The 26,709-nt window shown below is 56.1% G+C and overlaps 3 protein-coding genes across 5 annotated transcripts in view; all 3 read left to right on the top strand.

The window, feature by feature from the left end:
• The window catches only part of SPTBN4 (spectrin beta, non-erythrocytic 4), a 68,710-nt gene extending 59,849 nt beyond the window's left edge, over nt 1–8,861 (top strand). The window contains 10 exon segments of the mRNA XM_034639013.1: nt 1,042–1,180; nt 1,275–1,359; nt 1,724–1,920; nt 2,486–3,105; nt 4,106–4,175; nt 4,756–4,872; nt 4,874–5,052; nt 6,244–6,417; nt 6,563–6,605; nt 7,807–8,861. Of these exon segments, the coding sequence (XP_034494904.1) occupies nt 1,042–1,180; nt 1,275–1,359; nt 1,724–1,920; nt 2,486–3,105; nt 4,106–4,175; nt 4,756–4,872; nt 4,874–5,052; nt 6,244–6,417; nt 6,563–6,605; nt 7,807–7,965 (1,783 nt within the window). The 3' untranslated portion in view covers nt 7,966–8,861.
• A 399-nt stretch (nt 8,862–9,260) lies between these two features.
• Nucleotides 9,261–20,079, top strand: SHKBP1 (SH3KBP1 binding protein 1). Of its 3 annotated transcripts, none has more exons than XM_019804294.2 (18): nt 9,261–9,391; nt 9,598–9,651; nt 9,801–9,846; nt 9,954–10,027; nt 10,312–10,370; nt 10,591–10,671; nt 11,963–12,124; nt 12,210–12,300; nt 12,390–12,580; nt 13,100–13,215; nt 13,998–14,085; nt 14,200–14,316; nt 16,189–16,359; nt 17,367–17,522; nt 17,892–17,988; nt 18,965–19,143; nt 19,438–19,549; nt 19,659–20,079. In XM_019804294.2, exons 1-18 carry the CDS (start codon nt 9,306–9,308, stop codon nt 19,888–19,890), a joined length of 2,112 nt encoding a protein of 703 aa, XP_019659853.2. In that variant the 5' UTR covers nt 9,261–9,305; the 3' UTR covers nt 19,891–20,079. The 3 variants fall into 3 exon arrangements, with proteins under 3 accessions (XP_019659853.2, XP_034494407.1, XP_034494408.1); XM_034638516.1 differs by having other exon boundaries at nt 9,304–9,391; nt 10,605–10,671; XM_034638517.1 differs by lacking the exon at nt 10,312–10,370 and having other exon boundaries at nt 9,304–9,391.
• Nucleotides 20,080–23,306: 3,227 nt separating this feature from the next.
• Nucleotides 23,307–26,139, top strand: LOC117795237 (latent-transforming growth factor beta-binding protein 4-like). Its single transcript, XM_034639012.1, has 3 exons — nt 23,307–23,937; nt 25,772–25,830; nt 25,997–26,139. The coding sequence occupies exons 1-3, from the start codon at nt 23,798–23,800 to the stop codon at nt 26,137–26,139; spliced, it is 342 nt and encodes a 113-aa protein (XP_034494903.1). The 5' UTR covers nt 23,307–23,797.
• The last annotated feature ends 570 nt before the right edge of the window (nt 26,140–26,709 follow it).

Raw genomic sequence — 26,709 nt, 5'->3', positions numbered from 1 at the left:
GATTAGCTTCAGGGCCTGAGAGGGAAAAAAAAAAAAAAGAGTTACGGATGAAGAATGGGTGAATTTACTGAGACGGAGAACTTCAGGGGAGGGCACTTTAAGGAAATAGGAGAGAATCAGAGAGATCATTCTAGACATACTAAGTCTTAGGTTGGCATCATTATACTGCGGGACCTTCAGTAATAAGTTTGGACCAAAAAAAAAAAAAAAAGAAAAAGTTTGGACGTATTAAGTCTTATAAAGTGATACTTGCTGAGTGGTGGGACCTTCAGAAATTTGGGATTTGTTTCCGACATAGGATAGCAGAGAACAGTCCAGTGGTTATATAACACAAGCCACGAATGTGAGCCACATAGAGAATTTAAGATTTTCTTGTAACCACATCAAGAAAAGTACAAAGAAGCAAGTGAAAGTTAATTTTAGTAATTCATTTTATTTAAGCCCGTATGCCCCAGATATCATCACTTCAGCGTGTAGTCAAAATTCAAATTATTGAGGGGCGCCTGGCTGGCTCAGTCGGTAGAGCATGAGACTCTTGATCTTGGGGTCATGAGTTCAAGCCCTACGTTGGGGGTAGAGTTTACTTAAAAAAATTTTAAATCTTTTAAAAAAAAATAAATAAAACTATTGAGATATTTTACAGTTCTCAAAATATGGTGTGTACTTTACACTTCCACACAGTTCGGACTAGCCACATTTCAAGGGCCGCGTTGCCTACCTGTGTCTAGAGGTTACCTACCATTTGGAATGTTCAGATCACTGACTAGTGAAGCCTTTGGAGACGTAGCTTTAAAAAATTAGAAAAAAGATGGACCTTGAAATTTGAGATTAGAATCACCAAAGTGTGCCATTCTAGCACCTTGGAAAAAGTTGGACTCACTGGGCCTGTGAAGAACCTTGGCCCCTCGGAACCTGGTCTGAGAAGGTGGGCGTCATGTCCCAAGATGCTCAGGGATTTGGGTGCCTCGGGAGTTACATCTGTTATGGCGGCCGGGGGCGGCCACCTGAGACTCAGATTCCTTCCCGCCCCGGCCACCGCAGGGACGTGTCGTCAGTGGAGGTGCTCATGAACTACCACCAGGGCCTGAAGACGGAGCTGGAGGCCCGGGTGCCCGAGCTGACAGCCTGCCAGGAGCTGGGGCGCTCTCTGCTGCTCAACAAGAGTGCCATGGCTGATGAGGTGGGAAGGGGTGCAGGGGGTCCCCCTCTGCCATCCGTGCCCATCGCGATGGGAGCCATCCTTGACGCCTTTCCTACCCATGCGCCACTCCCAGATCCAGGCACAGCTGGACAAGCTGGGAACCAGGAAGGAAGAGGTGTCAGACAAGTGGGACCGCCATTGGGAATGGCTGCAGCAAAGTGAGTGGGGACCCAGACACACAGGGCTCAAGGGCACAGGGACACGCTCCGGTGTGTTTGGAAAGGCCCGGAGGGTGACACGGCATGCTTTGCACACTGCTCACGGGTGCCCAGCAGCAAACAGGAAGGCCTGGGAGGGTGGACAGGAGGACCGCCTTGCCATTGAGTCCCTGGTGGCAGACACCGAGGGGAGAAGCTGGTGCCCTCGGAGATACGCCTAGCCCCCCTCAGCCCTGCAGAGCCCAGAGTGGTCAGGGCTGGGATACGGGAAGCTGGAGGGTGTGGAGGGCCAGAGAAAACAGCCAGCGCCCTGTGAAGGGCCCACAGGTGCCCCCACCACTCTTAACGCAATGTCTCCCCTCAGTGCTGGAAGTGCACCAGTTTGCCCAGGAGGCGGTGGTGGCCGATGCCTGGCTGACCGCCCAGGAGCCGCTCCTGCAGAGCCGGGAGCTGGGCAGCAGCGTGGATGAGGTGGAGCAGCTGATCCGGCGCCACGAGGCCTTCCGCAAAGCGGCTGCTGCCTGGGAAGAAAGGTTCAGCTCCCTGCGGCGCCTGACCACGGTCAGCACCCCAGACCCAGCGCCAGCCACCCCCACACCCATCCCCCCCCCATGTGAGACAGACACACCCAGCACTGTTTCACGTGAGGGCTGAGACAGATCCTTACTGGGCTCCCCGTCTAGTGGGGTAAGGGGGAACAGACCTGTCATCAGACAGTGACAGCACAGGGCTGGGATGGGGGAAACACAAGGTACCATGGGAGCCCAGAAACGCTTGTCCTGGCTTGGGGTGGGGCTCTGATCTGAGACTTGAAGAATGAGGAGAGAGGTCCTGGGTTGAGGGGACATTCAGGAAGGAGGCGATGGGGGTCACAAAGGCACCTAGAGAAAGTGATGATTTAGCCGATTCTTAAAAGAACAGTAAATGTTTGCCAAGTAAAATGGGAGTTAAGTTCCTGGCAGAGAAAAGCATGGGTTCAGGCCTGGACAACCTTGCTTTTTCAATAATAGAAACTACTAAAGGGCGTGGGAAGGCAGACAACCCAGAGGAGTTTTCCCAGACCACCTCCCCCCCACCCCCGCCCGCCACAGGCCCCTCTACCTGACCCTGACCTCTCCGTTCCCAGATAGAGAAACTCAAGGCGGAACAGAGCAAGCAGCCCCCCACCCCCCTGCTGGGGCGCAAGTTCTTTGGAGACCCCACGGAACTGGCGGCCAAGGCAGCGCCCCTCCTGCGGCCAGGGGGCTACGAGAGGGGCTTGGAGCCCCTGGCCCGCCGGGCCTCGGACACTCTGTCGGCGGAGGTGCGGACCCGGGTGGGGTACGTGCGCCAGGAGCTCAAGCCCGAACGCCTCCAGCCGCGCATCGACCGGCTGCCGGAGATCCCGGGGAGGGTGGAGACCCTGGCCCCGCCGGCCGCACCAGAGGATGCGGCGGAGACCCCCGGGGCCCTGGCAGCGGCGGAGCAGGTCCGGCCGCGGCCGGACCGCCAGGAGTCAGCTGATCGCACGGAGGAGTTACCCAGGAGGCGGAGACCGGAGCGGCAGGAATCGGCCGATCAATCTGAGGAGGCTGCGCGGAGGCGACGGCCAGAGCGGCAGGAGTCTGCGGAGCACGAGGCGGCACATAGCCTCACCCTGGGCCGCTACGAGCAGATGGAGCGGCGGCGCGAGCGGCGTGAGCGGCGGTTGGAGAGACAGGAGTCCAGCGAACAGGAGATGCCGACCAGAGGAGAGCTGGCCAAGGGGTGAGGCCCCATGTGCGTGGGGAGTGAGGGAAAGGGGACGCAAAGAATTCCAGGAGCCACGCAGGCCCAGTGGGGAGGGCTTCCAGGGCTCAGAACTGCGTAAGATACTGTCCTGGTACTCGTTTTGCAGAGGGGTAAACTGGGGCTGAAAGAGGTTAGGAGAGGTGGCCCTTGTCCCACAGCTTAGGTGACCTGGGCAGGGATTTTATCCCTTCTGCACCTCAGTTTCTCTACTGGGCTAGTGGTGGAACCATCTTCTCCCTGATCGGAGATAAGACCGTTTATCACAGTTTCTCTCATAAACGGGGCTGCTGTCATCTCCATTTAGTGGATGGGGACCCTAAGACTCAAAAAGGGCAAATCACTCAGTATGGATGAAGCAGGACTGGAACTCAGGCCTTTCAGGCCCCAGTATTTAAACTAGAGTGTGATCTAATCAGCTGCATTGATCTAATCAGCTGCATCCCCAGAAGGAGGCCTTTGGTCAAATAGGTTTTGGAGACAATGACTTCTTGACTCCTTCTTAATTTTGTATATCATGAACAGTTGCTGAGTCCCCCATTTCATGTGTGGTTTGTGTTGAGGAGAGCAGTGACCAAACCAGCCTCAGCCCTGCTTTCATGGAGATCACAGTCCAGTGGGGGAAACAGACTTGTCACTGGATAGTGACGACCCAGAATGATCAGGGCATGGATGGAACAAGTTCAGGGGGCTTGGGAGCTCAGGGGGTGGGTAGAAGAAGACAACATAAAGTTCAAAGGCTTGAAGACACCAGTTTGCATTTTTCTCTAGTTAAAACTCAAAGGAGAGGTTCTGGCCTCCATTCAGCAGACATGTCCCAAGTATGGTGTGTAAGGCAAGCATCTCAGAAGGGCAGCTGCGGAAGTGGACAGGGGCTTGGCATCTCAGGCTAAGAGGTGGAGGCTCTTCCAGGCAACCAGGCTGGTCCCTGGGAGAGGGCCCCCCAGTTCCATTGGGTCTTTCGGCCTCCCCCTCCCAGGAAGGCCACCCTGGCTGACATTGTGGAGCAGCTGCAGGAGAAAGAAGCAGGCCCAGGGCTCTCTGTTGGGGTAAGTTGAGCCTCAGGATGGGTGGGGGTATGGGGAACCCTCTCCTCAGAGCAGGAATCAGGACCCAGAAACACCAATGCCTAGCCCTGCTTCCCCCGGATATGAACCCTGCAGAGATTCTCAGGGGATGATGGAGAGCTCCCCCAGATGCCTCCTACAATCTGAAAATTTCTCCTTTAGAAAAATAAGGCCACCAGCCTAAGAAGACTCCTATCCCCCTCTACACACAGACTCCACACTCTTCCCACATCAGTCCCGGGGTCTCCGATATCCTCACAGACACACACACAGAAGTCCCAGATTCCTCCTACAGACAGCTGGGACACCAACCTGCCTGCATCCCTGCCTCCATAGAGCTAGAACTTTCCTCCCCAAGATCCAGAGCGATTCCAAACCTAGAAGTCCTGACAGTCTCATTCGCAACACCAAGGGGTTCCCTAAAAGTTAAACCTCCAGCCCAGAGGTCCTCCCATACTCTCCTCCAAGACAGATGGGACCCCCAGATCCGCGAGTCCCCCAGACAGATGGCCCCAACACCCCCCCTATGGACAGCACCCCTCTTCCCCCTCCCTTCACACAGCCGTCGCTGCCTCAGCCTCGCGAGCTTCCCCCAGGCCGCCTGCCCAACGGGCTTGAGCCGCCCGAGCGGACACCTCGGCCGGACCGGCCGCGGGCGCGGGACCGGCCCCNGCCCAAGCCGCGACCGGCCGCGGCCCCGAGAGGGTGGTGAGGGCGGGGGAAGCCGGCGCTCGCGCTCGGCCCCGGCCCAGGGCGGCTCCGCCCCCGCGCCTCCGCCACCGCCCACTCACACAGTGCAGCACGAGGGCTTCCTGCTGCGCAAGCGCGAGCTCGACGCTAACCGCAAGTCGTCCAACCGGTGAGCGCGTGGGCGGGGTTTTGGAAGGCGGGTTCCCAAGCTCAGAGTATCCAATAAGTGAATAGATGGGCCCTGAGGAGGGGGGTGGTACTAACTTCAGGGAATGCAAAGGGTGGTGGGAGTAGGAGGGGCCTGAAGAGGGGCGGGGTTTAACGTCTAGGACTCAAATCTATTAACTGGAGGAGCGGGGCTTAAACTTGTGTCCAGTGGGCGAGGGGGTGGAGCTTAGGTGGGAGCGGGATCGGAAGAAGGTGTTCCGAGTGCCAATAAGTTGCAACCCAAACTCCTAGCAATCAATTCAGGAGTTAACTAGAGCTAAGAGCAAGTTGGATGTGGGGTCGAGTCTACAGGGTTCCAATAGCTTGTGAGGGGGAGCCTGGAGAGGTGATCCAACCAATGAACAGGGTAGGTCCACCCTGGAAGTTTCAAATTGTTGCTGGGGTGGGCGGGAGAGGTCTGAAAGGGGGCAGAGCCCAAACTCTGAGGTCTGAGATGGGGGGCGCATATAGGGGTCCAAAGAGTCAAGTGCTTATTCTTGGAGTCCAGTGCTTATTCTTGGAGTCCAGCTCATGGTTGTCCAAACCTTTTTTGTCCGATTGGGAGGCAGAATCTGGGGAGAGCTGGAGCCAAAAAGGGAAGTGTTGGCCAACGAGCAGAGTGAGGTCTAGACCCAAGATACAGGTGAAATGGAAGGAACAGGTTGAGATTTTGCTTTGAGGCAGTCCTTGTGGCAAGGCCAAGGTGGTGATAAAGGGGCACCTTCGGTGTATTTCACTCTTGAGAGACCTCCTCCTCCGTTGAGGCTTTGGCTGAATGGGGAGATAGGAATTCCTCATTCCGGCCACTGGACCAATAGATCTCTTTTCAGGGGATTTCATGGTGGGTGGAGGAGAGGCAAGGAACACGCCCAAGCAACGCCTTATGGAGAAGACCGCTTAAGTCTTGCCTTCAGGAAATTCAGCATGGGAGGGGATATGGAAGGGCAACCCCAGCAGGCTTGGAACCAAGAGTCTTAGATTCTCCCCTCAGCTCAGGAACGCCATAAGGAAGAGCACCCTGGACATAGGGCCCAACTAGGGCAAAGGCCCAGAGGAAGGAAGGGTCGGACCTTTTCAGCCATGAAGGGTATTAATGAAGAGTTCCCAGGCAGAGTGCTGTGACTCTGCCTTGAGCCCCATATCGTCACCCCAGGTCGTGGGTGAGCCTGTACTGCATGCTCAGCAAGGGGGAGCTGGGCTTCTACAAGGACGCCAAGGGCCCGGCGTCTGGGGGCACACACGGCGGGGAGCCACTGCTCAGTCTGCACAAGGCCACCAGCGAGGTGGCTAGTGACTACAAGAAAAAGAAGCACGTCTTCAAGCTCCAGTGAGCCCCCCAATGGGCAAGAGGGAGGGATCCGAGGCCCAACTTCCCCCTCCCAGCAATACCCTGCTCCCCTGGAGGCTAGTTGGTGTACGGGTGGGCCGGGCCCCTGCCCCAGATTCCCCAAGTCCTGTGTCCCTTCCTACAGGACCCAGGATGGCAGCGAGTTTTTGCTCCAGGCTAAAGATGAGGTGAGATCTGGTCCTTTCTCTCCCCTTCGGGACCTCAAGAACTACCTGGCTAGCTGGTTTCTGGCCCAGAGCAGTGGAGCTGTGAGCCAGAAACACAAGCCAGAGTCACCAGGCTGTGATGGGAAAGGCCACAGACAGCGAGAGCCCAGAGGAAGTTCCTAACCTATGCAGGCGAGGGGCGGGGGGCAGAGATCAGGAGGGCTGCCTGGAGGCCCCAGGACAAAGTCCATCCTCCTTGCCTTGGCCTCTGAGAAGACACTGGAAAGATAAGAGGTGGGAGTTAGCTAAAAAGGGATGATACAGACAGAACTGCCAAGTGCAGAGAACTAGAGGTGTGGAAATGCAAAACATTAACTGTTCTGGTGGAAGGTTCAAGGAGGAAGGAGCCCAGAAAGGTTCTCAGGGGCTGGATCTCACAGAGCATTGTGAGCCATTTGAAGGAGGTTGGAGTTTGTCCTAAGGGCACTGGGGAGCCATGGTAGACTTTTGAGCAAGATGAGGAAGGTGGAGGTTGCAGTGATGTATAAGATCCTTTGGCAACAGTGTGCAGCGTAGACTGTGGGGAGGAAGAAGGCAGGTGTGAAGCCCAGGAGGCAACCAGGACAGGGACCCACATGGGAAGGCACAAGTCTGGACCCCAGCTGGCCTGTGGGAGGGAAGGAGGTGGCTGAGGGTGAACCTTAGGACTGGGGCTAAGGGGAGAGGTCAGGGGAGGAGGAGCAGGCATGGAGGTGGTTTAAAGAGTTGTTGAAAATAATAATGCTTATTATCTCATTCATCCTTACAAGAGGCTCTGGAGTAGGCCTGTATTCTCTCCATGCCTTCTTATTTTTAAAATGGAGATAAAAATAGTTTTCCATTCTAGGGTTCTTGTGAGAAGTAAGTTGATACATATAGGGCCACTTCCGTGGTCTGGTGAATGTCGGTGCTCTATAAATGTCTGCTGATGTTATTGGTTTTTGTTGTTTATCTTTATAGTGGGAATTTGATATAGTCCTATTGCATAGGATTAAGTGAATTATTCCACAGAAGCACTTAGAGCCTGGCACATAGTAAGGGCTATGTAACTGTTTGCATTATTATTATTAACCCATTTAAGATTGGAAAACTGAAGTTCAGAGGGCAGTCTGATTCTAGGCTCCTCTATTACCCAGTCTCCCTTCCTCCAAATCCAGACTCTGTGCCCTGTTTCTCTCTCCAGGAGGAGATGAACGGCTGGCTGGAGGCTGTGGCCGCTTCCGTGGGAGAGCACGCTGAGATCGCCCGCTGGGGACAGACACTACCCACCACGTCCTCCACAGACGAGGGCAACCCCAAGCGAGAGGCTGGGGAGCGCAGGGCCAGCGGGCGCCGGAAGTGACTTCCCACCCCCTGGGCCTGACACACATCCCCGCCCCTTCTCTCAGCACTGTGGGCACAAAGACACTTTCTCTTCTGCGGGGGCGGGAGCCCCTGGTTCCACCAACACTGCGGACGCGCCAAGATGGGCACTGGAAAGGAGGGGACTTCTCCTGCACTCCAGGAAGTGGTGGGGGGATTGCTGCCCCTATAGCCATATCTCGGCCCCTTCCTGCTCGCCACCCCACCCCAGGTGCTGGGGCTCCATTATTTTTATGCAATAACTGAGTTGGGGGGGCGGGTAAAGGGGCCAGTTGAGCCAAGCCCCCTGCCCGGATCTCCAGATCTTGCCCCAAGAAGCTGGGGTGGTAGGGGCGATAATTCCTGCCCCCCTCTCCGCCCTAGGGATGGGCACGGGGCCGCTGGTGAGGTCCCCTGGACCATCCAGGGTGCTAGGGGGTGGGGAGGGGACGCCTCCTCCCCGCCTTTACCTCACTTCCAATGCTGCCTTGATCTCTTTCTGGGAAGGGGGAGTGCAGGGGCCTTGGCCCCAGCACTCTGCCGTCTCAGAGCCATGCGGTTAATTCCTGACTTAGTTTATTTTTGCAAAACGTCGACCTCCTCCTCCCCTGCCCCGCATCCGCGAAGGCTTTTAATGGGAGGGGCGTCAAAGCTCAAAGTCCTCTCCTCAAAGCTCCTCTCTCCTCTCCCCTCCAGAGGTAAATGCCACTTTGTGAGGGGAGGGGTGAGGGGAAGCCCTCCCCCCCTGCATGCTTCTGGCAGGAGCACCTCCCTAGGGAGTGGGGGAACCGGGTAGTGGGCAGCCCCCATGGCCGCCTGGAGGAACCACTGGGGCTCAGGGGTGTGGGGCGGTGTGGCAGGCGCACACTGTATGTACCTATAATAAATCCTTTGGCTTTGACGGTCTATGCTGGTTTGTTCACGTTTCAAGGGCTGCGCCTGGGAGGATGTGTGGGGCAGGTTGGAGGGGGCGGCTCAGAGAAAGACTGTGGCTGCAGAGGACACTTAGATGTCCTCTTGGTATGTACCAATTTCAGGAACTAAACACATGTCCCCGACGAAACACCTAGATTCTATTCTTAAAATGGTAACCAGAAGGATAGAGGAATGTTTTGCTAGCCCTTGTACCTAAACTTCCCCAAAGAGGCCTTGAGGTACGCCCCGTCCAGCACAGGAAAGGCGGGTCCCTTTAAGGAGGCGGAGAATTTAACTGCGACGGGTAAGCTCTTTGCCCAATCGCCGGCGACTCCGGGTGTCTCCAGGCCAATGAGCAGGCGGTGGGGGCGGGGCCCGAGTACAGACCCGGAAGCGGGTGCTGGCCGGCCGGCTCGCCCGAGGGCCATGGCAGCCGCGGCTTCTGCAGCCGAGGGGATCCCAGGTCGGGGGCCTCCCGGGGAGGTGATTCATCTGAACGTGGGAGGGAAGAGGTGAGTGTAGGATATTGCTGAAGCCCCACGTCGGGGGCGGGGAGTGGAATGGGAGTACCCGCCTCCCCCGGGGGGAATCCTTGTCCATCAAGGATTGCTCCGCCTCTTGCTGAAGGCGAGAGTGCCTGGACTGGCGCCGTGGGGTAGGGAGCCACATTCCTTACCCTTCCTCCAACCCCTCACGTCTGCTCACTTTCCCCGCTTAGATTCAGTACCTCTCGCCAGACCCTCACCTGGATCCCAGACTCCTTCTTCTCCAGGTGATCGGAAGAGCGAGTTTGGGGCGGGGTGTAGGGGGCGGGAAGAGACGGTATGGGGAACCCTAATCCCCCCACGCACCCTCCCCACCCCACCCCCCTCACACACACACCCTGGCCCGTGACACCTGCTCTGTGTCCCCTCCCTGCAGTCTTCTGAGCGGACGGATCTCAACGCTGAAAGATGAGACCGGAGCCGTGAGTAGGGTCTAGAGCTGAAATGGGGCAGCGGGGTAGGGGGAGGGACAGGATACCCACTCAGCCCCGCTCCTTGCCCCATCCATCCTCTGCCCCCCTTCCCGCAGATCTTCATCGACAGGGACCCTACCGTCTTCGCCCCCATCCTCAACTTCCTGCGCACCAAAGAGTTGGACCCCAGGTTTGCATGGGGTAAAGGGACCCCATCGTCTTCACCTTCTTACCCTCAGAATGCTCACTTAAGCTCCTCGATCCTATTTAAATGGTGTCCTTAGAGTTTACCCCAAACACACACATACACACCCATTTTCATTGCCCATATATATCATCGCTGCTTAGAATCTTGATCCGGTCAAAATTTCTACCTCTTGGGATTCTCTGCACAGTTTTGAAAACTTCCCCCTCAGAATTCTCCACCCACTCCCACTCCCCAGACTCTGACCCTTAGTCAATTCTGCTACCCAGGGGTGTCCATGGTTCCAGCCTCCTCCACGAAGCCCAGTTCTATGGGCTTACTCCTCTGGGTAAGTGGGGGCCCCATTAGCATCCTCATTGCATAGAAAATGAGCTCCAGCTCTCCTGATGCTCCCTCTCCCCTCCCCTGAAAGAAGCCTGGGTTAGAGCTGAGAGCACTGGAATTGGTCCTGGGTCTCAGGGAAAGTCTTGGAGAATGAGCTGGGGGAGGGGGATAGGATCTGCCTCAGTACCCTCCCAAGTCCCAGCTTTTGAGTTATTCCACCTCAGTTCGCCGCCTGCAGCTTCGGGAGGAGTTAGACCGATCTTCTTGTGGAAATGTTCTCTTCAACGGTTACCTGCCTCCACCAGGTGGGCACAACTAAGGGATGGAGGGGAGGGAGGTGGACTAAAGACTACATTTCCCATAAGGTCACAGTCGTTGGGGGCCTGTGCTGTGAGCCGTGAGACACTGTGGGAGTTGTAGTCCTATATTAGAGGCTGGCCTGATGGAAAGGAAGTAGGAAACAACATTTCCAAACAGGCAGCCGGCCAGCTAGCCCCACCTGAGGTTCAGAAAGTAGGGGGTTCTAGGGGCACCTGTGTAGCGCAGTCGTTAGGCATCTGCCTTCGGCTCAGGGCGTGATCCTGGCGTTCCGGGATCAAGTCCCACATCGGGCTCCTCCATTGGGAGCCTGCTTCTTCCTCTCCCACTCCCCCTGCTTTGTGTTCCCTCTCTCGCTGGCTGTCTATCTCTGTCAAATATATAAATTAAAAAAAAAAAAAAAGTAAGGGGTTCTAGAACCCCCTAGAGCCTGAAGGGGGCTTCAGTCCAGGTTTGATTTCCCTCTGGGGAAGCTTAGGAAGTACTGGGGTCCTTTACATGGAGGGGAGAAATATTAAAGCAGAGTTATTGACTCTAATCACCATGGGACCTTGGATCAGCCACCCCACTGGCCATGGAAAATATGCCCCAGTGGTTATTGGGAACTGTAGTCCACTAGGCTTTGCTGATGGGTAGAAGGAACAAAAAGGGGAAGTTCAATTTATGACAGTTTCCCTAACCTCAGTCAATACCTACCTTCATGAAATTTGCCAAATATGAAGAGCTATGCTTGTTTTCTTAACGTAGTTTTACTGTGTTGTTTTTTAGAAGTCATTTTTTTAAGTTTATTTATTTATATAAGTAATCTTTACACCCCACTCGGGGCTCAGACTCACAACCCCGAGATCAAGAGTCGCACGCTCTTCCAACCGGGCCAACCAGGCACCCAGCACAAAAGTCACTTCAAATAGAAGTTTTATATCACTACCTTTATACCATAAATAAGTACACGTGAAAAGAAAACCCCCAAATACCAGTGTTGTGGTGCTGCTGCCTGCCAAGGAGAGAGGCTTCCGTTTCTTAAAACAGAAGATTAGCAAACACTAAAAAGGTAGCATATGAGGGCAGCACCAAAGTGATTCTTCCTTCGTGATGGGCTCCAAGGAACAGAAAAGGGAGTGTGAGTCAATGTCATTGAATGCTGTGTCCCCACGCCACCTAAAATCTTTTCACCAGGAGCCTGTGCCCTGGTATCTGGCATCTTTTAAGTGCTTGCGATGTGGCAATTATGACAATTATTATAATTATCGTCACTCTGCTCCCTTCTCCCTGCCACAGTGTTCCCAGTGAAGCGGCGGAACCGGCACAGCCTAGTGGGGCCCCAGCAGTCAGGGGGACGCCCAGCCCCCGTTCGACGCAGCAACACCATGCCCCCCAACCTGGGCAATGCAGGGCTGCTGGGCCGAATGCTGGATGAGAGAGCCCCTCCCTCCCCATCTGGTACGTTTCTGTCCCCCGGGAGGCTGGGGCAGCTAGTGGGGCCCCTGTGACCCTGCCCTGATCCCCGTTCTTCCCACCCCCCAAGGGCTACCGGAGGAGCCGGGAATGGTGCGCCTGGTGTGTGGGCACCACAACTGGATCGCTGTGGCCTATACCCAGTTCCTCGTCTGCTATAGGTGCTCAGGGAGGGTGGTGGTCGGAGGCCTGAGCCCTGTTGATGGGGAGGGCTCACGGTGAGGGTTGATGACATCTCCCCCTCCCCCAGGCTCAAGGAAGCCTCTGGCTGGCAGCTGGTGTTTTCCAGCCCGCGCCTGGACTGGCCCATTGAGCGGCTGGCACTCACAGCTCGGGTGCTCGGTGGGGCTTTGGGTGAGCATGACAAGATGGTGGCCGCGGCCACGGGCAGCGAGATCCTGCTGTGGGCTCTGCAGGCAGAAGGCGGTGGCTCCGAGATAGGTAGGGTACCAGGACTTTTTCCAGAACCTTCCATCCTTTAGAATTACGCTTCAACCTATGGTCTGTTAGAATTTTCTACCTCACTGGAATCATGTGGCCTGTTAAAATAACCCATCCTATACAGTTCTCACACCTGTAAAGATTGTTTGCATTATTAAGGTGTTCCAACCCTTAGAATTCTGTATCCTGTTAGAATTCCTTGGCTTGTAGAAAAATCCACCCGCATACGATTCTCCCCTGCCCTGTTAGATCTCCATGCCAGTAGAATCCCAGAGCCTGTTAGAATCTGTATTCCCATTAGGAATCTCTGTTTTCCTTGTTGAACATTTCCACCATGTTAGGATTCCACACCCCGTCAGGAATCTGGCCTGTGTAATCCTCTATAATTCCTGCTGGAATCCTCTATCCTGTAAAGATTCCATGGCCCAACTGAATCATCTGGCCCTCGGAATTCGTCCTGCCCCTTCCCTTCTCCCTCATGATGTGGGGTCCGGACTGAGTGCTCCTTGCTCTCTGCAGGAGTCTTCCATCTGGGTGTGCCTGTGGAGGCCTTATTCTTCGTTGGGAACCAGCTCATCGCCACAAGCCACACGGGGCGCATCGGGGTGTGGAACGCCGTCACCAAACACTGGCAGGTCAGCGTGCTGGCCAGCCTGGCTGCCTCTTTGCTGGGTGTCCAGACTTTACAGGCCCAGGGAAGGGTTCCTTTCTGCCCTGCCCCATCTGGAGAGAGCCAGAGAACCCAGTGCTGGGCCAGATCCTGGTGGGGGTGCTGGCATGATAAAGGCCTAAGGAACATCAGATCAGGAAGGCCTTCCGGAGGAGGGGCTGCTGAGCCGACAGGAAAGATGGTGGGTTTGCAAAGGAGGAGCGAGGATTCGCCAGGCACTGAATGGGGGATTGGAATGGAGATGCTGTAGGAGGCAGAAACCCAGAGGGAGACGTGCATATGTCTGTTGTTTCCTCTGCACCCTCCCAAGCCCTGTCCAAAATGGAAAGAAAAATACATCTGCAGCGTTGCTTTCTCTGGTCAAGTGTGTTGGGAGGAGAGACAGAGATGGAGGGAAACAGACAAAGAGAAGTAGAGGAAGTCAGAGGGGACAGGAGAGGGAAGGGTGGCAGAGAAACCAGGACTGAAAGGCGGTGGGGTACATGAAGGGATGCAGAGAGACAGGCAGAGGGGACTAGAAAAAGCCGGAAATACAGAGTCAAAGAAAGGCCAAGAGACAAAGGTGTTGACCCAGAGATTTCCAGAGATGGAGAGACACAGATGGAGATAGACCTGGAGCAGGTGAGTCTGGAGAGAAGCAGGCCTAGAAATCCTGGGTGGGTTCTGGAATGCGGGGGAGCCCTGAGGGGTACTGCGGAGGCAGGGACACCCCCTCCCCCGGCCACAGCCAGTCCCACTTGCCCCCAGGTCCAGGAGGTGCAACCCATCACCAGCTACGACGCGGCAGGCTCCTTCCTTCTCCTGGGCTGTGACAACGGCTCCATCTATTACGTGGGTGAGCAGCAGCTGGGGTACCGTCATGCCGGAGAACCTTCCTAGGGAAGTGGGAGAGGAGGGAAAAGCCTGGGCGAGTTGAACAAGCCCTCTCTACCTTCCCTGCCCACCCCAGATGTGCAGAAGTTTCCCCTGCGCATGAAGGACAACGACCTTCTCGTCAGTGAGCTCTACCGGGACCCGGCAGAGGACGGGGTCACAGCCCTCAGCGTCTACCTCACCCCCAAAACCAGTAAGTTCTGGCCGGTTCTCCACCCTGCCATCAGCCCCGGCCCACAGCTGGCTCCCCACCACTTGTGTAACTTGACCCAGTGAGACCTGGAGGGGTGGGAGAAGGGGAGATTCAATTCACGTTTAGTCATTCAACAAACACCCACTGGGCACCACTTGTATGTAAGCACTGTTCCGGGGGCTGCACTGTGGCGGGCCCCTCCAACCGGGGGCAGAACTGATCACTAGTAGTTCGTCTTTGTGTTTCTTTCCCCCCTCTGCATTGAGGGCATGATGCAGGCGTGCTCATAAAGCAGAGAGAGTGCACGTTTCACAGTTCTCTCACTTGGGACAGTTTTTTGTTTTGGTTTCTTTTTTTTTTTTTTAAACCTACAGCTAACATCATTCTTTTTTTTTTTTTTTTTTTTAANTAAAGATTTTATTTATTTGACAGAGATAGAGACAGCCAGCGAGAGAGGGAACACAAGCAGGGGGAGTAGGAGAGGAAGAAGCAGGCTCACAGCAGAGGAGCCTGATGTGGGGCTCGATCCCATAACGCCAGGATCATGCCCTGAGCCGAAGGCAGATGCTTAACCGCTGTGCCACCCAGGCGCCCCTGTTTTGGTTTCTTGACTTGAAATGCAGAACAATAGGCTCCTTTTTGTTTGTTTTTATTGAGCTGTGATTCACACAGCAGAGCATTCACCGCTGTAAAGTGTACAATTCAGTGATTTTTAGGAGATTCACAAGGTTGTGCGTGCATTGCTACTATGTAGTTCCAGAACAGGGTTTTTATCACGCCAGAAAGGAACCCTGAACTCTTTAGCCGTCGTACCCTGTTCTCCCTCCTGACAGCCCCTGGAAACCCAATCTGCTTTCTGCCTCTGTGGATTTGCCCATTCTGGACACTTCATGTAAACGGGACCATGACAATATGCGGCGTTTTGTGTCTGGCTTTTTTCACCTAGCTAATGGCTCTTTTATAAATATATTTTCTTCTTTCTTTCTTCTTTTTTTTCATGGGGAGTGCTTTCTGGGTCTTAAGATATCCTTTCCTACTCCCAGGTTGTGAAGGTTTTCCCCTGTGCTTTCTCCTAGAGGCTTTGCAGTTTCAGCTTTTTGTATGTAGGTCTCTGCTGCTTTTCCCATTACCTTTTATGTATGGCGTGAGGTAAGGCTCACGGTCCATTTTTTCCCAGCAACAGTAAATGAGTAACACACCTAACTTCACACCTGTTATCACCCTTCCTCCACAGAAGCCCCCTTGCTGATTTCATGTATTTTTTCCTTTCTTCCCCACTCCCCTCCCCACCGCAGCCCACCACGCTGTCATTTATCCCTTCATTTGTTTGTGTCCTTACAAAATGGGTGTTGCCAGCAGGCTTTGAATTCACAGAAATGGTCCTGGGTATAAATGTCAGTTGTGCCCTTACTTTTGCCTACCGCACCCTGGGTTTAATGTCCATCCATGTGGCTGTGCACAACCCTAATCTGTGGCTTTGAGCTGCTGCACAAAATATGTTTTACCTACCGTCATTCCTTAAGATGGTCCATTAAGTCTCTGACCGTTGCAAAATGATCGTTCCCTTCTGGAAAGTTGGTGAGGGTGGGCAGTCCCTCAGACACCGGGTTGCATTTTCTTGTCTTGCCATCTGTCTGTTTATATTTCTCTATGTTTTTCAGGCTTTTGCTCTGTAAGCCCATCTCCCTCTGTGTCTGTCTGTCATTATATCCGTCTCTGAGATCCAGTTTCTTGGTTCCCTTTGCCTCCTTGTTTCTTTATTCTGTCTCTGTCCCCTGTCTTATGAGCTCTGTCTCTGTCTCTCTCTTGTTTTCTGTCTCTGCTTCTCTCTCTCTCCTGATCTGTCCCTCTTCATCCTCGGCCCCTCCCCAGGTGACAGTGGGAACTGGATTGAGATTGCCTATGGTACCAGCTCAGGGGGCGTGCGGGTCATCGTCCAGCACCCTGAGACCGTGGGCTCCGGGCCCCAGCTTTTCCAGACCTTCACTGTGCACCGCAGCCCTGTCACCAAGATCATGCTGTCGGAGAAGCACCTCATCTCAGGTGGGCCTCGCCCGGCTCCCCCACTGCCCAGCTCCCTGCAGGACGGTGGCCCAGATTGGAGTGTGAAACCAGGGGGTGGGGGAGAGAATTTTAACCTGGGACGGTAATTGCAGAAGTGGGAGAATCCTGTAAGGGGACCCATCCAGGCGAGAGTGAGGAATTCACCAATTCCGCAAACATTGCTTGAGCACCTGCTGTGTGCCAGGCACAGGGGATACAGTGACGGACGAGACAGGCCACGTTGCCACCCCTGTGGAGCTGATGTTCTGCACAGGATGGCAGATGATAAATAAATACATCAGAATAGAAATCACCAACAGGCAAGGAGGAAGACCGTGAATAAAGACAGCTGTGTGACTGGCTGGAGAGCGGCGGGGTCACCGGGGAAGGAGCTTTGAGCCTAAACGAAGGAATGAGCGGAGCAGCTTGGTGGGAACAGGCGTTCCAGCAGAGGCAACAGGCATTGCAAAGGCTCTGAGCTGGGAGCGTGGTGGGTGGATCCGAGGAGGAGCAGCGAGCCCCCGTGCCTGGAGCGGCGTGGGCAGGGGAGACGGTGGGATTTTGTGAGCCATGCAGGAAACTCTGTCTTTGACCTTGATTGGGATGGAGTCTCAGGAAGGAACGGTGTCGGCAGAGGTGGGCCGTGACCTGACACAGGTGTTCGCAGGGTCTCTCTGGCTGCGTGTGGGGACAGACTCTGGGGGCAGGATAGGAGCGGGGAGTCCAGGGAGGAGGCTGCTGCCAGGGTCCAGGCAGGAGGTGACAATGGACAGGACTGGGCTAGGGACAGTGACGGGATTAGGTGAGATCAGGCTCTGGAACGATCTTGGAGCCAACAGGATTTTTAACCATCTGGAGTTCTGGGGTAGAGCAGACTCTCTGCAAGGGAAGAATTCAGAGGGCCCTGAATCCTGACAGCTTTGCTGGGGTCATCATGGGGCTCCGGAGGGTGGGGCAGTGGGGATGCCACGGCTGGCCTGACTCACTTCCCCCCTCGTGCTCCCCAGTCTGTGCCGACAACAATCACGTGCGCACGTGGTCCGTGACTCGCTTCCGGGGCATGATTTCCACGCAGCCTGGCTCCACCCCGCTCGCTTCCTTCAAGATCCTGGCACTGGAGTCGGCCGATGGGCATGGCGGCTGCAGCGCCGGCAATGACATTGGTTCGTACTAGCCCCTGGCCCCCCGCCCCGTGCACCCCCATTGGCCTCCATTGGCCCCTCACCTGACCCCCCCAGCTGGCCTTGTTAACCTCCATCCACTCCCCGCTACCCCCACATTGAATTCTGTTACGCCATTGAGTCCTCTGAGTGCCACCTGACCCAGGATCCCCACCCTGCATCCCCGACCTCCACTGACTGTTGCTGACCCCCAGCCCTCTCTGAGCTGGCCAAAGGCCAGAAACCGAGGAAGGGGGACCTGTGGATCTAGGGTCCTGGGAGGGTTCATCTGTGGGGAAGGAGGCAGAGCTTTGAGGTCTGGAGTCCCGGGGACCCCAGTGGGCCCTGACCCCCCTCACCACCCTGGCCCAGGCCCCTACGGCGAGCGGGACGACCAGCAGGTGTTCATTCAGAAGGTGGTGCCGAGTGCCGGCCAGCTCTTTGTGCGGCTTTCATCCACTGGTCAGCGGTAAGGACCGCCCATCAAACAGAGTGGGGGGTGGTCAGAAGAGAAGGCAAGATACCAACTGGTCGTGGAGGCCAAAAGGGGGTCCTAGCCAAGGGACACTTGAAGGAGCAAGGGCTAGGAGGGAGCACGAGGCCCAGTCCTAGGTTTGGGGGCTGGAGGAATCAAAGGTGGGATCCATGTGGGTGGTGGTGAAGCTGGAGAAACCCCAGGCGCCCATGCTAGACTTTAGGCAGGTGGCCCAGCGTGGTCAGGGCCCCAGGGTGGGGGCAGGAGGCATGGGCGCAGGGATCCAGGCCAGGGGGTGGGACGCCGGCGGCTGTAGGGGCCCAGAGGAGGTACTCGCTCTAGCCTGGGAAGGGGGCCTGCAAGGGTTTTCTTAAGGAGGGAGCCCTAAGGTTCCCAAGGCTGGGAATGACCAAATAGGACATCCAGTGGGGTGTGCATGGTCTGGGGGCTGTAGCAGTGGCCAGACTGCAGAGGGGGCAGGGCCTGTCAATCAGATGGAAGAACCAAGATTGCCCTGAGCGCACTGGGGAGTCATGGCCACTGTGGGGACTGGACTGGTGGTTGGATAGGAGCCCCAGAGTGCAGGGATGAGGCTGGGACAGGTGTCTGGCCGGAGCAGGCAGTGTTGACCAGGGCCCGGGGAGGAGGTGGCCCTGGGAGAGACTGGCGGTGGAGAATGGTGGGAGGTGAGAGAGGTGCCCAGGATGACCCCGGCCTTCCTTGTGATGGGACCAGGGGAGAGCAGCAGATCTGGGGGAGAATCCCACCGGAGACATGGGGGGGTGCCAGGTGGAAGCCATCCGGGAGGCAGCCGCACCCAGAGAGGGTGCGTTGGGGAAGGATAGGGAGGCTTGGGGTGGTGCTTGCAGAGGCAGGAAGTGACGCCCTTACGGTGGGGTCTGCGGCCTGGGAAGGGTGTAAGGATGAGAAGCCAGCAGGGCCAGGGTGACACCCTCCCCTTCTGTCTCAGGGTGTGCTCCGTGCGCTCAGTGGACGGCTCCCCCACCACCGCCTTCACAGTGCTCGAGTGCGAGGGTTCCCGGCGGCTTGGCTCCCGTCCCCGGCGCTACCTGCTCACCGGCCAGGCCAATGGCAGCCTGGCCATGTGGGACCTGACCACCGCCATGGACGGCCTCGGCCAGGCCCCTGGTACTCCCTGCCCCACCTCAGCACGGGCCCAGACACCCCCCACCCAGCCCCTCTCCTCGACCCCCTTCATCAGTCTCCCTCCCCAAGCTCTTGGCCTCTGACCCTTTTCTTCTGCCTTTGAACCCTACCTTGACCCCCCTCCCCCGCTTTTCCACCCCTCCTAGCTTCTGATCCCTGTCCCTGGACCTCTTCATTTTTTTCTCCTATCCTGACCTCAGTCCTCACACAGGACCCTTGTCCCTTGCCTAGTGATCCTTGTCTTGCCCCCCCTGACCCAGCTCCTTGCCCCCCCAGCCGGCGGCCTGACCGAGGAAGAGCTGATGGAGCAGCTGGAGCAGTGTGAGCTGGCCCCATCTTCCTCCAGGAGCTCCCTCCCCAGCCCCTCCCCCCGGGCCTCGCTCACCAGGTAGGCATGTCTCCACTTCCCCTCTGTGCAGTGGGGAGGGGCAGAATATGGTGGCGGGGGTGGGCATGGGGGTGTGTGACCCGCACTGACCCTCATCACCCCCGCCCAGTCTTCACTTAGCCTCCAGCACCACCTCCCTGTCCGGCCGGCGTGGGAGCCCGAGCCCCCCACAGGCTGAGGTCCGGCGCCGTGGGGGAGGCAGCTTTGTGGAACGCTGCCAAGAACTGGTGCGGGGTGGGCCAGAGCCCCGACGGCCGCCCACACCAGCCCCTCGGCCTGCCTCGGGTCTGGGAGCTCCCCTTGCACCCCCCAAGGTGAAGCTCAATGAAACTTCCTTCTGAACACAGCTGCCATGGTGCCTTTGGATACCCAGGTCCTGGGGAGGGGTGCTCTGGGGCCTCCCTGCTTCCTGTCAGAGCCCTGGGTTCAGGGCCAGGGCCTCCTTGGAGTGGTCACTGTTACTAGGCCCCCATTGTCCCCCCTTTTCTGGAGCCAAAGTCACCCTCCCCTAATAAAGTTCTCACTGCCAATACCTTGCTGACATTCTTAAAGGGTTTGGGGACCCCCAGGGAAAGGGTGGGAGAGAGGTGGGGACCGACCAGATGTCTGTCTATAGATTCAGGAACATCTGGCTCTCTTGGTTTAAGCAAAGAAGTGGAACGTAATGGTTTACTGCTGGCTTCAGGCATGGTTGGATCCAGGGATTCAAAATCTCATCCAGAATGTCTTTCCATCTTTTGGCTTTGCTTGCCTCTGGATGCATCATTCTCAGTCAGGTTTTCCCCTCTGGGTGCCAAGATGACTCCAGGTACCTCCTTAGCCATTTTTTTTCTCTCTAGCAGCAGCAAAAAAATCACATGACTGATTCTTACTGGCTCGAATGTCGTCAGATGGCCATTCCTGAGCCAATCACTATGGCCTGTGTGATGGAGGCCTTCCATTGTTCCAAGGGTCCTGTGCCCTCGCAAGCCAGGAGGTGAGATCAGCCCCATGTTGACAGATTGGAGGAGGAGTTCCTGAAAGGTGAATCAGAGTACTGTGCCCACAAGCAGGGATGAATGGCCGCAGGTCAACAGAAACACAGATGTTAGCTGTATGATTGCCACATCCTTAACATTTGTACCCTAAGCCTCGCCATGGCAAACACCTTGCCCACATCCCTGGCTGCCCAGTCTCATCCCTTTCCTGCTCCTACCAGAGAGGTCATGTGGGACAGGTTCCACTCACTCCAGCTTAATATCCATGAGGGTTTTTCCCCAAATAATACCTATTTCTATGGCAACTTCTCAGGAAAGTTTTCTGCCTTTTCTCCTTGGACCAATGAAGAGGAGAGAGAGGGGGCCAGACAGACTCGGAACAAGGGATTTTAGAAAATGCTAATTTGAGAATCCCAGAGTTCCTGGAATGCCGGAGTTTCTGTAACATAGTGGAAAGGGGTCCGGAATGTAAGGGAATCTAGAACACAGGAATATTCTAGAATGCTGGTGGATGAACAGCATTAGGGTTCTGCCCCGCATTTCAGAGAATCCAGACTGTGGAGGTTTCTGGACAAAAGGACCTGGAAGTCAATGATTTTAGAACAGGGGACTAGAATACATATGAATCTACATTAGGAGGAATATTTTACATGCCAGAGTTTCTGGAATGCTGAGAATATTAGGACACAGCAATCTGAAGTACTACAAAATCTAGAACATAAGGGCATTCTGGAATGTCAGCTCTTCTAGATCACTAGAGAGTTCGTTTGCATTCCAAGAAATCCGTAATGGCAGGGGTTTCTGGGTTGTTAGAGAATCTGGAACGTGATTGGGAGATGAGTGATTCTAAAACATGAGCTCTCTGGAATACCTGTGAATCTCAAACTCTGGAAATGTTTTTACATGCCAGGACATTCAGAGCCCTGGGGGATGTTTGAATGTTAGGAAGTTGAGAACATAGGAGGGGGTTGGGATGTCCGGGAATCTATAATGTGGGATGTTTTATAATCCTCCCAGATCTAGAATATTGAGATAGTTTTTCCTTGCCAGGGAATCCAGAGCACTTGTGTTTCTGGAATGCTGGTGATTCTAGAACAGAGAATGCCAGAAAATCTGGAACACTAAAGAGATTTGTCTGTTTGTTAATACCAGGGATAAAGCCCTGAGTGTGAGCACATGATGGAAGGAAGCTTCCAGAATGCCATGGCTCTAGAACTCTAAGGGGTTCTGAAGGGTTGAGAGCAGATCAGGATCCAAGGGATGACATAGAAACGGCCTGGGAGATACTGGCACTGATGGGGAGGGATTGGGAGCGGGGGACTCCAAAGTCAGGGGGGATGGGAAGCCAATACCATCCCCGGAAGTTGTAGTGGTGAGCCAGAGGCTGTTGCTTAGCAACGAGCATTGAAGATGCCCCGGATCCCAGGCAGAAGGGAGAAATTTCAGCAGCGCCCCCAGCAAATGATCCAGCCACAGGGTAGGAGGTGAGGAGGGGGCAACGGGGTTGGAGGGGGCTGTCAGGACACGCTGTCCTGCAGGGCCTCGTTAACCAGATTGCGGGGGCTTCACAAAAACAGCACATTCAGTGGGCAGTCAGGCACTCCATCATCATGCTAGGACTGCCCACGAATGCCCGCGAGTGGGGCCTGAGTGTCCTCGTTACTGCTCTAAGGGGCTGCGTGTCCCTGGATGGTAGGTGGACCCGGGTTCTGGGTGTCTGTGGGATGGAGGCGTGGATTGCTATAGGTGGCAGTAACAGTGTGCGTGAGGCTGTGTGAATTACCGGGGTGCCTCATTGTAACGGGGAGGGGGGAGGGTGACGGGGTCGCCCGTCTATCCTGCACACCCTCCCCTGGGAGAAGGAGCAGGAATGGGGGGTGAGGACGAAGCTGGATCGGTTGATATTCTTAGCCTAGGGTGGGCCCTCTGTGGTCAGGGTCCGTGGCCTAGTATCCTGTGGGGGTGAAGCCTGTGACCCACTGGGGGCGGAGCTAAGCTTCCAGAACTGGAAATCTTAAGACTCAAACTGCCTCGAGGGATGGGGCCTGGAACCCCGGAAGCGGGGCAGACATGAAAGGGGTGGGGCTTGAGATGCTAAGTACGGAGCTGCCCCCGAATTTGCTGTGGGCAGGGCAGTGACCTGAAACTCAGAGGAGAAGGGGGCTAGTAGCGAACCAGATCTGAAGCTCAGGGGGTGGTGACCTTAGGACAGGAGAAGCGGGATGTGTCATTGCGAGGAAAAAGGGTGGGGCCTTGAATTTATAATGAAGGGGCTGAGCTTGAGACCTACATCAGGAGGTTGTAAGCAAGGCTTGGAGCCTGGATTCCCTAAAGAGAGCGCACGTGGGGCCTAAGGCCCCCTGTGGTTTGGGGCTCCTGACAGACGGCAGAGGACCCTAGGAAGGGAGGGGACTGGAATTTTCTAAAGAGAGAGTCTGCAACTCTGTCAGTTGGGAGGGGTGCTCTTGGGAATCTTAAAAGATTCAGGTTAGGGAAGGGGGATCTGGTAACCTCTAGGGGCAGCAGCGGAGAGGGGTGTAAGGAGAACAGCTCTCTGGGATCAAGGTCTGTGGGTCAGGGGCGAGCCTGGGTCCTCTGAGAGAAAGAGGCTACAGCCTTCTGAGGAACAAGCTTTTGCTTGTTGGACCAGGAACCCCTGAAGCACAGGGCCTTGAGAAGGGGGAAACCTTTGGGAAGGTACAGAGAGGGCCTGGGGCCTCAGAGGGGCCAGACCTGGGGCCTACTGTAGGATTAGTACTCCTCCCCCCCCAGAACCCCGAGTCTCCCGCATGAATAATGGACACCTCTGGGGGCTTCCAGCGTTTACACCAGCCAGGGAGCAAATTCTGATCAAATTCTCCCACAACCGTGAGCGAGGGATGAGGCCCGTGAGAGTCTAGTTTAGGGGACCCTGCCCACTGCCTGAGCATCCCTCCCAGCCGTGGGAGGGGTCCCAGAAACTCCACTCCTCAGCTTCTCCTTCCCGAGTCGGTACCGGACTCCCGATTTCCTCTCTAGCCCTGAGAACTCCAGGCCCCAGCGCCCCCAGCCCGGCACCTGTCCCTCTAGCCCCTCCCCTGCCGCCTTCCGATTGGCCAAGCGGGCAGCGCCCCCTGGCGGCATCGGGCTCTGATTGGCGGGAAGTTCCCAGCCGCGGCTAGGACTGTGGAGAAAATGAGTCGGCCCCGGGCGGGGGCGGGGGGCGGGGCCGTGCCGAGCCGGACCCGCTGGACAGACGGCCCTCCTGGAGCGGGACTCCACGCCGGACACGATGCGGCGGCCTGGCCCGAGCGGCCGCCGCCCCCTTCTGCTCGTGCTGCTGCTGCCGCTCTTCGCAGCCGCCGCCTCCGCCGCCAGCCCCAGCCCCAGCGAGGCCGTCGAGGTTGCGGGGATCCCGGGCCGCCGGGCCGGGTAAGCCCCGCTGCGACCCTTTCTTCCTTGCGCCCCCTCCACCCAATAAGTCTGGTGGCCCGGAAGCACCAGGACTTGCGGATTTAGGAGAATACGAACCCAGAGTTTCAGGGTAGGGATGAAAGAGCCAGAGCCCTTGGATTTATTAGGACCCTCTATTTTGCAGGGGTTAGAATCGGGGAGTACTGAAATTTGAAGGCGAGGGATTCGCCGCTGGTGTGGTAGATGGATAATATGGCCCCAGGGGATTCTAGGGTTTTTTCGGAGAAGGGTCCCAGTTTATATGGGGATGGGGCTTTGAATTTTCCTACGATGATAGATGGGTGGGGCCCTCCAGCTGCGATGGGGTTCCCCAAGCTTCTTGGGTGCTTAAGGAAGACGAGTATCAGAGGTTATGGAGGGATTCTGTGGTGGGGTTGAGATGTCCTGGTTTTCTAGGGTTTGGGAACACATGGATGAATTAAAAGGGACCTTTGGATTTTCCTAATGACTTAGCAAGACGTGGACTTCGGGCTTGATGGCGGAGGGGCTTGCAGGGGGGTTGTGCGGAGGGGGTTCCTCAGATTTCAAGAGGGTTCCTCAGATTTCAAGAGGGTTGGGGATGCTCTGGTTTCCTAGAATTAGGGGATCCCGGGCTTGAACGAGGGACCAGTGATTTCGCGGCAAGAGATCCAAAATTTCCTGTAGATCTGGGGGTTATAGTCACCCTTCCTGTCTACGGGTGACGAGATCGAAGAAAGCAGCCTGCCCAGCACCCCCACCCCCCGCCCTGCGGCCCAGCGCTCCGTTACAAAGGCCCCGGGCTCCGCTCCCGCCTCGGTCTCTGCGAATGCGTTTAGTAACCCGAGCCGCGCCGGGGGCGGGGCCGGGAAGGGGTTAACGCGGAGAAAAGGCGGGAGGGATAACGGCAAGATCGGGGGTCTCGGAGGCTCCCATTCGGGCGGTCTCCTCCCTCACTGGGCCCCACCCGTCTGGAAAGAGTCCATGCGCCCGACGTCCTCTTCACAGCATCTCCCCACCGCCCTTCTCTCGGGTCCTGCGCGCACGTCCTCGTCCCTCGTCCCCCTTATCCTGGGGATAATGGATTTGTCTGGGGGGCCCGCTGGTTGCGACGCACTTGCGCTGGAGCTGAGGACTCCGCTATCCAGAATCTGAGACCCTCTGGGCGCAGAGATTTCCCGAAGAACGACTCCTTCCTCCTGGTCAGGCGGGAAACTGAGGCCCAAAGACCAAGAGATGTTGGCTTCAGCACACAGCGCGTGGAAGGGCAGGAACGGGCTAGAATTCAAGCCTTGGATTCCCAGTTCTGGGCTGTGGCTCGTTCGGTATCCCCCTCCACCTCAGCACCCTGCTGGACCCACAGTCAAAAGAGGACCTCCCTCTCCAGCTGCTGAGGCCTGTGGAAGTGGCGCCACCTGCCAGCCATTCTCGGGATGACGTCTGAGTCAAGGACAGGGATGTGCGGGGAGGGCGGGGTTCTAGATTCCCAGAAAGTCCGGGCTGGGAAATGCCCTTAGAAATCCTCTTTGCGTCTTTTTAAAAAACCACTTTTAAAAAGACTTTAAAATGTCCTTACCAGTACGACTTTACCACTAAACACTTCAGAAAACAAATAAAAGTAGGCTTGCTGTGACCTTCATCTCCGGAGAGTCTATGCTAATTTTTCTCCCACTGTTCAGATGGGGAAACCGAGGCATCCAGCGTAGTGCCTCAGATTGATCAAACATCTATTTCGAGTGCTCTCAAGTCTTGGCCCGCCCTCCCCTATCCCCCATTGCCCTCCTTTGGGAGTTTTGGAGGAGTGGGGGCCTGAGTAACTTCCACCCGTTTATAGTCTTGCTGCTTGTCGGTGCTGCCCAGGCCGATCGTCCAGGAGAAGTCGCTGCCTCAGAGGTGGGTTCTTCTACGTGGGGTATGGGTAGGGAGTGAAAGGGGGTAAGAGCACAGGGTTTGGGGCTCTCTTCCCCACACCTCATCCCAGCTGGAATGCCGGATGCACTGGGTGGAAAGAAAGACCCGGTCCCTTCCTTCTCCACTTAGTCCCTGGCTGTCTCCGAAGCCTCCTGCAGGGTCCAGAGCTGCCCGCCCGAAAAGTGCGCAGGCCCTCAGCAGTGCCTGACCCCAGTGCCCCTGGTGCTGCCGAGCCCCAGCCCCAGCGTGAGGAAGAGACAGGTGTCCCTCAACTGGCAGCTACTGACGTGAGTGTGAGATCCCTCCCTTCCCAAATGCTCAGCAGCTCCCAACTCTGCCACCCTTCCCCACACACCTCTCTGCTCCCTGCATCTCTTCTCCCTTCTTCTCTCCCTGTCTCTCTCTCTCAACTTGTATCTCTGTTTCTATTTCTCCTTTTCGTGCCTACCCTATTCTCTGTGTCTTTCAGTCTCCATTTCTCTGCCCCTGTCTCCATGCCCTCTCTCTGTATGTGTTCTTTTCCATTTGTCTCTTTTCTCCCGTCCTTACCTGTCTCTTGTACTCTGTGTCTCTCTGACTCTGTCTCTCTCTGCCTCTGCCTGTGTCTCTGTCTTCTCTCCTCACTTTCTCTCCCTTTCTCATCTCTGTTTCTCCCCCCCATCTTTGTCTCTGTTTCTCCCCAAGCCTGTGAAGAACGCCCAAGGTCTGGTCCCCCCCATCTTTGTCTCTGTTTCTCCCCAAGCCTGTGAAGAACGCCCAAGGTCTGGTCCCCGGAAAGGGATTGGGGGGGTGGGGGGTGGGGAGAGCTGCTACTGGGAGATCTCCTGGCACGGAAGGCCCCTCCCAGCTCCGGGGGAGGGG

Source organism: Ailuropoda melanoleuca, chromosome 12 (genome assembly GCF_002007445.2).
Source record: "Ailuropoda melanoleuca isolate Jingjing chromosome 12, ASM200744v2, whole genome shotgun sequence".
Lineage (NCBI taxonomy): Eukaryota > Metazoa > Chordata > Mammalia > Carnivora > Ursidae > Ailuropoda > Ailuropoda melanoleuca.
The sequence above is the reverse complement of the archived record's forward strand: the minus strand, read 5'-3'. Positions and strand labels throughout refer to the sequence as shown.

Bases quoted from the DNA above. Each gene is read 5' to 3' on its own strand.
- SHKBP1 (XM_019804294.2), top strand. From the start codon at position 9,306: ATGGCAGCCGCGGCTTCTGCAGCCGAGGGGATCCCAGGTCGGGGGCCT. The intron at 14,086-14,199 runs GTGAGCAGCAGC...TGCCCACCCCAG, and splicing joins CGGCTCCATCTATTACGTGG to ATGTGCAGAAGTTTCCCCTG. The intron at 16,360-17,366 runs GTGGGCCTCGCC...CGTGCTCCCCAG, and splicing joins GGAGAAGCACCTCATCTCAG to TCTGTGCCGACAACAATCAC.
- LOC117795237 (XM_034639012.1), top strand. From the start codon at position 23,798: ATGCGGCGGCCTGGCCCGAGCGGCCGCCGCCCCCTTCTGCTCGTGCTG. The intron at 23,938-25,771 runs GTAAGCCCCGCT...ACCCGTTTATAG, and splicing joins ATCCCGGGCCGCCGGGCCGG to TCTTGCTGCTTGTCGGTGCT. The intron at 25,831-25,996 runs GTGGGTTCTTCT...CTGTCTCCGAAG, and splicing joins GAGAAGTCGCTGCCTCAGAG to CCTCCTGCAGGGTCCAGAGC.